Here is a 12,090-nt window from a genome sequence, read left to right as displayed (position 1 = left end):
TTTAAAAACCTAATAAAATATCATAGCAATGAACTGGCCTTATAGAATTTGTGGATTAGGACTTATTTGTAAAATTTATTGATGTCTTGATTATACTCTTCATTGACTCTGAGTATTCAAATGAAAAATGAATTGTTGTAAGAATAATGTCAAGAATAAGCTTTCTCACGATGACTTCCTGTTTTCCCTCAGCTAAGCTTGTCAGGGACCCCTGCAGTCCCCGAGGACACACCTGAGGGTGCCTTCCCTCCAGCAGCCACACTGTCATTCTAGGGAGGTGACTTCACCTCTCAGACATTCGGGCTTTTGCCTTCATTTCATTACTAATTAAACTCATTTTTATAGAATCATTAATTATTTGAGGTAAAATTACTGAAATCTGTACTTTGTTCCAAGATCTTTTTTTTAAACTCCAGGTAATTAAATTTAGGAGTTATCATGTTAATTTTTATTAGTATCTGAAGGAAATTACTGGTGGGAGATTAAAGATTTCAGCATCTACATGTTCAAAAGGAGGGGAAGGGGAAAGGAAAGAAAGGAAAAGAATAGAAAGAGAAAAATGGAAACAAAACCTTTGTAAATGCAGAGGGAAAGAGGACTTGAAGGTAAGGCAGAGGATTGAGGCTAGCTCTATCATGTACGGCACAGGTTTCCCGTGATGAATCTGATCATTATGTGTATCTGAAATGTATCAGTACACTTAATTTAAAAAGGAATAGGTTAAAGTGTTCATTCCATCAACAATATTCCTTTGTTGTCTTCCATTTTGGGTATCTTCACTTTGAACTAGAAAACTGTTAAAGTGTCTTCAGATTAGAACGCCAGGAGTCCAATTCAAAGTTCATTCATTATTTTAAGGGCATTTTCATTTTATGAGCTGTCTGGTCATGTTCTTTGTCTCATGAGGGTAACACTTGTTAAAAAAATGATAATGTGAGTCGTGTTTTTTTATGAGCAACTATATTTGATAATTAATTGTTGGTAATAGCTTGGTTTTAATCTAATGAATACAGCCCTAAGCATCCATAATCATGAACAACAAGGACCTTTATGTTATATAAATATTTTACCCTATTGAGTTAGTAAATGCTTTGTTAATTGGCTGGTTCACAGTTCTCCTCAAAGAGCATCTTTAGATAAATGAAGCTTTTTGCATAATACCCTCAGGAAAACACTTGGCAAATATACTGTGCTTTCTGCCATACTGGTCTCAAAATTTATCAGAGAAATATTAAAAGTAACCTTTAGAAAAGAAGATTAGACCTACTGCAAAAAGCCTGTAACTCAGTTTAGGACTGAGTTAAAACAAACAAACAACCCCACATAATTTGGTTTTATTCTCTGCTACACCAGCAAGATAACTCTTAACTTCTATGATCCTAAAGCTGATAACTGGATAACTTTTACCAGCACATAACTATCGTGAAAATCGGATCCATTTCCAAGTGCTCCCTGTTCCTGGGGCTCCTCTGGCAGGCACAGGGATGTGTGGACTAACAGCTGGTTGTTCCCTTCAGCCCTCTGGTGAGCGGCGTCCAGGAGATGATGGGTTGCGTGCAGAGACGCGTGGACCACCTCGCCAAACAGTGTTCAGCGCGGGAGGAATTAGCTTTCAGGAAGCAGCAATTAACAGCCTCGGTGGAGGGCTACCTCAACAAGGTAGTGTCATAAAATGAAACGTAAACTTTCAGTCTGGGGATCATATTCTGACTGCAGTTTGAGAGTGTGGTGGAAGAATGGGGCTCATCCCTTTAGGCTTCTCCATCAGCCCACCTTAGGTCCTCCAACTGGACAAAGCATTTGTAATTCACTGCTGCTCCTAAAGTATCCCTGATCCCCAAATAAATATCTAATCCAGCCTGGCATCTCAAGCCTGAACATACAAATACAAAAGCAGCCCTCACCTCTCACAGTTCTATGTCACCTGAACCGCCATCCCCATGCACATTCTGGGTGTGGTCCCACTGTGTACAAGTGTCCACTAACCTGGAATGATGGAACACTAGGATTACAGACAGGTGGATACCAAAAGTTATGGTTTTAGGTTTTGTCCAGAAATAAACTGTCATCATCATATTTTATTGAACCAGACCAGCATAAGAGACTTGCTTATTCAGCATAAAAACATGCATGGGAAAATTCTGTCAGCTGAGTGAATACACTGATTTGACAGAGAAATGTCTTATTTCCTGTTTTCAAAGAGCAGTAAAAACAGAGACCTATGCTTTGACTAAACAAAAAATTATTTAGAGTAGGTTGCTGAGATAGCAGACACTAGCAATGACACCAGTGACACTAATTCTACAGAGATGAAGTCAAATTTTCAGTGGTGTTTTCAGGAGACACAACGGATATACATACAGTATATGCTTGAGTGGAATTGGTAAGCTTCCCAGGAGAAAATATTAAATAACAATGTCTCTATTAAATTGCCTCATCTGTTACTGATCCAGAAATTTGGGCATTTCAGCCTTTTTCCAATGCTGGGTCCAGGCAGATTATAAATATGGAGACAGCGGTGCTGCCACGTTCTCTGGAGTCTGAGCTAGCTTGCTGCTGGTGGAAAACCCAGTGGGAACACAAGGCCCTGTTGTTACTCTGTCATGCTACCAATTCATAGCCAGTTTGACTTTGGGGAATATGAGTCCTGGATAGAGCAAAGGAATGAAAGAAGTGATTTGACTGAAACAGAGCCTCCCAAGTGTCACTTTATTCATCGATTCACGATTGGAGATCAAACCACGGGTCCCCAAGCTGATCCACCAAGTGGAATGTACAAAGATTGGTGCTTTCCCGGAGGCCCTCAGCCCCAATCAGAGCAGCCCATGTGAGCTAGGACCTCTCCCCTGGATCACTACTTAAAAAGTGCCTATAAATTTGTCCCATTCAATGTACAGATTAATTCCTCTGTGTTAATGTGTTAGCAAGTGTAGTGTCATCCTTTGTGGGTAATTTCCCGTATGTGAGTGATTATTTGTATCTCATAGCTGTTAATAAAAGAAATGCTGTACCTTTAAATACATACCCTCTGTTAGTGGGTCACAAGTATTGCCTCATAGGAAGAGAAGCATTACTAAAATGTGATATTCTGAAATATTTCAAACTATTTGCAGATTAAAATTGATAACTTTTTGTAGCATAGTGGGGATCTACAAATCAATATTTATTTTCCTTATCTATATACATGTGTACGTGCAGATATGTATTATTAAAACAGTCATATATTCTTTATTCCTGAAGGTGGAAATGTCAATTCAGAAAATCAGTTCAGTACTTTCCAGTGCAATGGATGTTGGTTCCAGCCTATTTGAAACAGAGAAGCTTCTAAATAAATACTTGGATCTAGATAGCCAAGCCAAGGTAAATAAAATAAGAATTATTATTATGGTCATGATTTGGTAAATATGATCTTTTAAAATATCCCACTGACTATAAAACTTTACCCTAGTTCTCTGGAGAGTTGCAATTCTATGTTAGCATGTAGCAAATAATGACTTAAAACCTCATACTGTTATGTATAAGTTATATTTATACAGACATGTAAGCTCACTGAAAGAAAGCATTATAGCCTGTGTTAAACACTCATTTGGCTTCTTTTCCCTGCCTGAAAGGGCATAGCAGTTCCTTTTGGGGATGCCAAAGGAGGCAACAGAATACTTCTAGAAGATTGTGACTCTGTACAAAGTTGCAAAAGAAAATTACAAGAAGCAACATGCACTGCTTTCCCACACTCAGTCTGCAGAGACATGAACGGCCCCTCCTCGCCCTGGCGCCTTCTCCAGCTCCCCCTAATCCTTTTCCTGGGGGACTTGGACTCAGTGATTCCTAATCCAAACCTGTGCCAAGGTCACTGTCTGCCACTTTGGTGACAAGTCATGTTTTCCCTGGCATGCAAGGAGCCCCTTTCAGAGATGGCGCCCCCACTTGAAATCTAGGAATGGCAACTTTTTTTTAAAAATGAGGCACTTTTTTTGCATTATTGAAAAGGGTTAAAATAAACTTTGTGTAGGAACAGTTTTTTTTTTTATTTTAGAAATTTTAGAAGCAGGGAAGAGATTGCAAGGAAAGAAATCCCCCGCTCCTCTTCTCCGAAGGCAACCAGCGAGCAAGGCTGGTAAATTACAATTAGTTTCATTCAGCGGAGTACTTGGGAAGCATATTAAATACACAGGAAGGCAATCCCTCCTTCTTCAATGAGAGCGAAACTGTTCTTTCATTTCTGTTTGATTCCTGGCTCATTCTCACATGAAATTTTACATAGCTCTTTCTGTGGCAATTATACGATCTTATGTTGCTCAATTATGGGGACACAGTCTGAGAAATGTGCCATTAGGCCATTTGCTCACTGTGGGAACATCACAACCTATGTTTGTACAAACCTAGCTGGAAAGATTAATTGATCAGTACGACCTTTTGAGGCAACTGAGAACGTGGTATGTGTAAGATGTTTGTGTCTGGTTGCAGCAAAAGCGGCTACACTGCTTTACAGTAAACACTTTTAACACCAAGCAGAATATACTCTAAAATATCAATAAATATAGTAAACAAAAGCCCGTAGTAGTCATTCATTATCCTAATCAAATATATATTACACATAATTATATGTACTATATTGTATATGATTTGCAATACAATAAGTTTTTAAATACCACTATCAAAACTCATAAATAATGTATCACACTATGACCTTATATTGGCTATGACACCACTAGGAGCCAATATAGGAGCTTTTCTACTCCGTTACAACCTGAAGGAGCCGTTGCCCCCTGCACATCCAATCCATCACTGACTGAAATGTCCTTATGCAGCAAATGACCTCATCTATGTAATGCCTGAAATGCCAACTCATCCATTTAATCAGCACTTTCTGTAGGTCCTTTGTTCTTCAAGGCACCAAGTGTTGAACGAGGAAGTTGTTTCACCAAAAAATAATTTAAATATGGACGTGTAGCTGTATGCACAAATAAAGTATTTCAATGCTGTTTATTGAGCTAGCGTAAACCTAAAACAATATCCTTAATCTACAACCAAATTATTTGGAAAAGAATCATCTTCTAAATCATGGATTTCTTTGACTACTAAGCAATTAGTTTGGTTCATTTTAATCAATGATGACAAATCTCGCCATGCATGCCACAGGGGGCTGTCTGTGTCATGGAAAGCTCTAAAAGGTTTTCAGAGGAAGAATTAAATGTACTTGGCCAAAGCATCAGTTCCAGGTCACAAGTCCTGCAGACCTCTGTGGCATTTCTAAAGTCGTCAGATGAGATATGGTGTGCATACTGACCTGTGTCAGAAATTACATCAAGACATCAAGTTGATATTGTAGGATACTCCCCTAGGCAAGTGAGATCAACTGATTCTTTGCATTACTTAGGCTTCTGCTCAATAAAGATTTAATAAGTAAGATTGCATAATTGATATTTGATTTTTAAACTAAAGATGAGTAAGTTTTGTGAATTTGCTATCTCTTGTATGACAAGCTTAGTTTAAGAACTTGCTTCACCCATTGTTCAATTTCTTATAAGAATTTTCACACAAGTATTTAAAATAGCCTTTTTGTCTCTTATAAAGTGTCTTTTTTTTTTTTTTTTCCTTTTTGGAAATTTAGAAAGTTGTGCCTCTCTTTTATGGAGCAAATTCTTAGTATGAATTCAGTTAATAATTGTAATAGATGACTGTTGCAGAAAGGTAATGAAATGTGAATGCTCGTGATTCCCCTCCCAGCTCTGACCCCTGGTGCTTTCCTTTCGTAGGAGACATCGCAAGCATTACAGGCAGCTACAAAAATCATGACAGAGAACAATGAATTTGAACCTGAGGAAGTGGCATCACTTTCCTTTAAAGCTAAATGGCTGGAAGAAGAATTAAACATACTTAGTGAAAGCATCAGTTCCAGGTCACAAGTCCTGCAAACCTATGTGGCGTTTCTAAAGTCATCAGAGGAGGTATGATAAGTACGCTGCCCTACGTCATCAATGTGGCTTCTGCACATCTTTGTGCTTCCTATGGGGACATAAGCTCTTCCCTGGTGCATGGTTTCATCTCCTCTACCCAGTACACACACTTTCCTTAGGCCCTTTATTCTTCAAGGCATCAAATGCCAAAAAGAAGTTGTTTCATCAAAGAATAATTTAAATATGGATGTGTAGCTGTAGGGATAAAGAAAGTATTTCAATGTTGTTTATTGCATCTATCCATATTTACAATATCCTAAATCTAGAACAAAGTTATTTTTAAAAAGAATCATCTTCTAAATCATGAATTTCTTTGACTATTAAGCAATTAGTGTGGTTCATTTATACCAAAGATGGCAAACCTGTGGCATGCAGGCCACAGTGGGCAGTCTGTATCATGGAAAGCTCTAAAAGGTTTGCCATTGCTGACTTATAAACGCTGTCAAATTAGCAGATACAGGCTATTGGTTCAGCCTCATCTATCTTTCTGATAGTCTTTAACAAGTTACTTCACTGAAATTTGTTTGAGGCTTTGTTTTGACATGATGATGTTAGATAGTCTCATATTTTCCCCTAGTACACTATGATTTCACCTCTCCAAGGTTAATTTCTTGAAGATGGTGTCAGTGGTAGAAAAGCTTCATTTACTATGGTCCAACTGTACCTTATGTGGAAACAGAACCCTCACCCTCAACCTCCCACTCCTCCCCTCCTGCCTACACACACCTCCTTGGTCCAATCTGGAGGAAGCCCTTGTACAGTCCCTAGAAATCTCAGGTACTTGCTTTGTCCTTTTCTACATCTTTCCTGAACTGTTTGTTATTTTTAACTTCCTTTAAGTTCATGATCCTAAACTCTCATGGTTTGCAGAAGTATTACAACAATAGGATCCTTTGGATGATTAACATTTTTATTCAGAATATGAAACAGTAGAGAAACTACCATAAATGCTTGCTTTTTGCATCTTCCCTGCCAAAAACATGCCTACTTGACTTTGTATTAAGCATCCACTTCCATGGCCCACTCTGGCCACTGGCACCAGCAGTCTCTCTAAGGTGAAGCCTCGGTTTTGCAAACAGTGATTTCTCAGAAGAACCTTACGTCCTTCAACTTCCCTGTTCTCACTAAACTCTTTTCCAACCTGGCAGAGGTAGCATCCTTCTACTCCTGGAGTGCTACCAGGCTGTTACTCCCTTCCCCCGCTGCCTCGCCCTGTTGCCTCACCAGCTCATGGTTACTCACTTCCATTCTCCACCCAGCCCCTCAATTCCCTGACTTCCACCAGGACGGACTTTGCCAACTCCCGACACTAGTTCAGTCCAACACTCTGTTTGCTCAACTTTCCAATCTTCCACACGCTCCTGTGGCAAATCACAACTATTGTGCTGATTGGTGCTATCCCAGGTTTATGGGTTTCTGCTCAGCTGGGTTCCACACATGCTCCCTAGATGGCTCCCATTCTGTAGTGATTTCCAAGCACCTCACCCATTTCCATTTCTAAGCCTTAGCTGATGTCTCACCTCGTGGATCTTTAAAAATGAAACCATTGAGCCTCCTTGTCTTGACTTCCTCTTTCACACCTGCCCTGGCTCACCTAAAGTGGCATCCCCTCTTCCGTCCAGGTCTCGTCAGTAACCAGTCACTGCCTATGTGCGCCTACATCCTTTGGGATCCTCTACTGTTCTAACTTGCCTTTTCCTTTGCTTCCTTCTCCCTTGTTCTGTGCTTCCATCTAAACAGTCTTGCTCTGCCAAGCCTGCCTCCTTGGCATGCTTCCTCCCCTCCACATACAAATATGTGGAATAGGAAGATGACATTCCTGCCCCTGCTTGTTCATCCTCTATAGCCTTCTCCCACTGCAATTCATTTTCTCCCTTTCCAGCTCTGCCATTTGCCATCTCTTCACTCCACTGAAGATGTTCTCATGAGCTACTTTAGAGTGGACAGATGAAATGCTGTACTGTCCGCCTCCATCTGCTTGAGCTCTCTGAAGCGTTTATTTAATCTGGTCAACCCACTCTCTTCTCCTTAAAAAAACCAGATTTATTGAAGTATAATGGATATAGCATAAAATTCACTATTTTATGATGTTTAATATTTATAGAGCTGTGGAACCAACACCACGCTCTAGGTTCAGTGTATCTCTGTAAACCTTTACAGAGCCTGAGCGCTCACACCCCCAGCCTCGGCAAGCACTGCTCTTCTTTCTGTCTTTCTAGACATGCTTTTTGTTTTTTTGATATTTCATGTAAGTGGAATCATTTTATTTGTCTGTTCCTTTTCTTAATATATTTATCCTTTTTGTTCTTGAAATATACAGGTCACAGATTATCCTTCCTTTTGCACATGGCACTCACTTTCTTTAGAAAAATAACATTTGTTCCTGTGGCTTTAATTCTCCAGTAGCTGGAAAGTAATTCCTCATTTCTAACTCTCCTGAGCTCCAGACCAAGGATTTCAATTACCTTCCAACCTCTAGGCTCTTCAAATTCAGGGAAACACCAGCATCAGCTTTTGCTGGGTTATTGTTTTCCTTCTGTATTTAGGCACTGGGTCAATAACTCTATATTTCTCTGAAGTCTGACATAGAAGTGCTGATGTCTTTCCCAACCATTCCCTCAAGATAAATTTATTTTATTTCACACTGTATCTTATGCTTTTCGCTCCTGATCATTTAATCCTTGTATTTCTATGTTTTCATTGCTGTTATCCCTGTTTTCCAAACGAAGGAAATTGAATCTCTCGGAACTTAGGTGTATACCGTATCAAGCTGCTAGGAAATACCAAAACTGAAGTTTAATCACCATTTTTTGTTTTACGGTTTCAAAAGCCATACTGTCCCGTGTTTGCTCACTGAGACAACCTAAAAGGTTTCTAAGCTACCTTTCTCTTCATTTAGACCGGTGCTTTCTCAGTTCAAGTCCTCATCATCACTTCCTGGCATAAGCAAGTCAGTAATTCTTCCCTTCTCTCTCTCTCTTTCTTTGGAGGAAAAAAACATCATTCTAAGGCAAATGTGGCCACGGAGCCTACTGAAATTCAGGTGATGTAACACATATAATAAGTGAGGCAAGTTGCTAGTAACTTTTTACCACAATGGCTAAATATTAAGGTTTATCATTAATTCACTTAAAAAATAAACATCTACAGATTCAAAGGAATTCCTATCAAGACATCATTCTCACATAGCTTCATAGAGGCTTTTGTGAATAGTTGGAAAAAGAGCATGAATTAAACCTTATGTCTGGAGTGTTGCACATAACTGGCTTGATTATATAAATAACCCAGCCCACGGTGCACAGCTACTCTGTTGAAATACTGGTTGCCTAACAAAAAGTGTATTACCCTCCATCCTGTTGGGTATAGTAGAAAACAAGTTGAAATTTGCTGGTCAGCTGTATGGCAGTACAGGTATCCCCCAACCTCTTTCTTACCACTCAGCTTGGGCAAACTGACTTCACCCACCGCAAGAGCATTCACTGTCCTCTGAAACAGCCAGTGCGTTCATACTTGGCTTTCACACATTTATTCCTTCCATCTGGGACCCACTCTACTCCCTCTCACACTGGGCAATTCTTCAAGACAGGCCAAATGTCACTTCCCAAGGGAAGCTTTTCCCTGTTTATTTTATAGAAAGGACTGGCCATCTTTCCTCACTGTGCACCTAACACTGGCTGTTGACTTGTCTTTTTGTTGTAATAATTCACTCATGAAGCTATCTTTCAGTACCCAGGAAAATAGATGATTCGTTCTTATTAGGAAATATTAGTGGCACTGTAGCTAGTTTATGAAGACTAAATAGAAGAGAATCAAGCAAAGACCATTCTGAGCTGAAGGCACCAGCATCAACCAAGCAGACATGAATAAGTGGGAGACCCAAAACTAGGAGACCCAAAATGAGGGCCATTTGTAGACACTCCTATTAGCTCATTCAAATTAAGACTGTTGTTAAAACCTTTAAAATATGATGACTGTCGCCTGAAATTTCTTACTCTGTCAATTGTTTAAGGGAATATGAGCCCTTTGAGTCATCTTATTAGCTATTATTATTCAAAATACATAAAATCCATGTCAAATATTTTCTACTATTTCTTTTTTTTTTTTTTTTTTTTTTTATTTAAGAGGAAAAAGAGAAAAACACAAAACAAAACAAAGCAGTGTAAGGTTACATATAATACAGAACTACAAAAAAAGCATAACAGTAAGAAATCACCTGTTAATAGATTACATATTATCATCTTGGAAATAGTTGCTCAAATCACAGTATCAAAGAATACAAAGTAGACATTCAAACAGAGAGACTACAAACAGCTGTGTTCAATGATCCAAAAACATTAATATAGTCAGCTATTCAACATCCCTATACACACTTGCTGTTATATCCGTTAGAGCTCTTTTTTCCCCTTCCTCTCTTTTTACAACAAAATTTACACATTTTAGATTTTATTACTCCTTAGTTCTTATTACTTTTGGGGGGGGGGAGAATAAAGTCAAATATGGCAGAACAAAGCTGTCAGTGAAAACCAAGGATAGACTTAGCACATGATGTAGAACAGAGTATACGGTTATTAACAATAGTTATCAACGTTGTCTCTTGTTTCCTTAAAAAGATTTGTCTATCTCATTAGATATTATAAAGTTGGACAAAACAGTAGAGAACAAGACCAATAAAACTTAGACATTGTAAACATTACAGGACTTCCAAAGGAGACAATAGTCAAACCAGAATGGGCATCTTAGTGAATCTTACTGCCTTCAAAGTAGTTGCCTATACCCTCGGACCTGATACTATCCCACAGAATGGAACAGAGTCTAATCAGTCAAAACAAGATCGTGGGAGCATTACAGGACTTCAAAACAAGTTAATAGGAAATCGAAAAGAGTTACTATTATATATCCTAATTTTTTAAATTTTTCCCTTAATTAAAATAAACATAAGAAATAACTAAATAATTTTTTTAAAGAATAATAGTTACCATAGTGTCTGTCTTTTTCCTTGAGATATTTGGATAAAACTTCATATACTATAGCTTCAAATATTTCCATATCAAGAAGCCCGGAATAAAGCCTTTCTAATTAATAAGTGAAAATTTTATAAGGCTTCAAGGCCACATAATGGGGAATCATGATTGCCACATATTTTCATATATTTGAATCATTACTTACATTAGGGAAACTATTCGGTATTCACACATGCGAGATTGATTTATTTCACTTATGAGTATGGTCTCAAGCTGCGCCCATTTATTGATAAATATCTCAATGTGATCCTTCTTTATAGCTGAATAATATTCCATTGTATAGAAATACCACAACTTTTTTATCCATTCCTCAGTTGATGGACACTTGGGTTGTTTCCAAGATCTGGCGATTACAAATTGTGCTGCTATAAACATAGGTGCACATAAATCACTGTGGTATGATGCTTTCAGTTCTTCTGGGAATATGCCTAGAAGTGGAATAGCTGGAATAAATGGGATTTCCAATCCCAACTTTTTGAGAAACCTCCAGACAGACCTCCACAAAGGCTGTACCAGTCTACACTCCCACCAACAGTGCAGGAGAGTTCCTTTTTCCCCACATCCTCTCCAGCATTTGTTGTTGTTGGTTTTCTTGATCCTGGCCATTCTTTCAGGAGTGAGATGGAATCTCAGTGTGGTTTTAATTTGCATTTCTCTGATGACCAATGATGATGAGCATGTTTTCATATATTTATTTGCCATTTGCATTTCTTCATCTGAGAATTGCGTATTCATCTCAGATGCCCATTTTTGGATTGGATCTTTGAATTTTGGAGGTCTGAGTTTTTTTAATTCTTTATATGTTTTAGACAAGAGTCCCTTGTCTGAGAGAGAGTTCACTAAAATCTTTTCCCAGTTTGTGGGTTTTCTTTTCACTATGCTGGAGATTTCTTTTGACATGCAGAAACTTTTTAATAAGATGTGGTCCCAGTTATTGATTCTGGGAAGTGTTTCCCGTGCGGTTTGAGTCCTGTTCATGAATTCTCTACCTACTCCTATGTCTCCAAGGTTTCTACCCACTTTGTCTTCCAATAGATTTAGTGTTTCTGTTTTAATATTCAGATCTTTGACCCATTTAGATTTTAATTTAGTACATGGTGATAGACATGGGT

General features: G+C 38.5%; 1 protein-coding gene and 1 long non-coding RNA gene across 4 annotated transcripts in view; one reads left to right on the top strand and one right to left on the bottom strand.

Moving 5' to 3' along the window:
- Positions 1–12,090, top strand: part of Ccdc141 (coiled-coil domain containing 141) — a 224,298-nt gene that overhangs the window by 164,193 nt on the left and 48,015 nt on the right. For all 3 annotated transcript variants that reach the window (XM_063259378.1, XM_063259379.1, XM_063259380.1), the window contains 3 exons: positions 1,518–1,659; positions 3,241–3,360; positions 5,757–5,948. In XM_063259378.1, coding sequence (XP_063115448.1) covers positions 1,518–1,659; positions 3,241–3,360; positions 5,757–5,948 — 454 coding nt within the window. The remainder of the gene's footprint in view (positions 1–1,517; positions 1,660–3,240; positions 3,361–5,756; positions 5,949–12,090) is intronic.
- LOC134478324 (uncharacterized) overlaps positions 1–12,090 on the bottom strand; it is a 69,704-nt gene that overhangs the window by 42,437 nt on the left and 15,177 nt on the right. The window lies entirely within an intron of this gene.

This window comes from Cavia porcellus, unplaced genomic scaffold, assembly GCF_034190915.1.
Source record: "Cavia porcellus strain 051 isolate PalLab524CR breed Dunkin Hartley unplaced genomic scaffold, mCavPor4.1 scaffold_12, whole genome shotgun sequence".
Classification (NCBI taxonomy): Eukaryota; Metazoa; Chordata; class Mammalia; order Rodentia; family Caviidae; genus Cavia; species Cavia porcellus.
The sequence above is the reverse complement of the archived record's forward strand: the minus strand, read 5'-3'. Positions and strand labels throughout refer to the sequence as shown.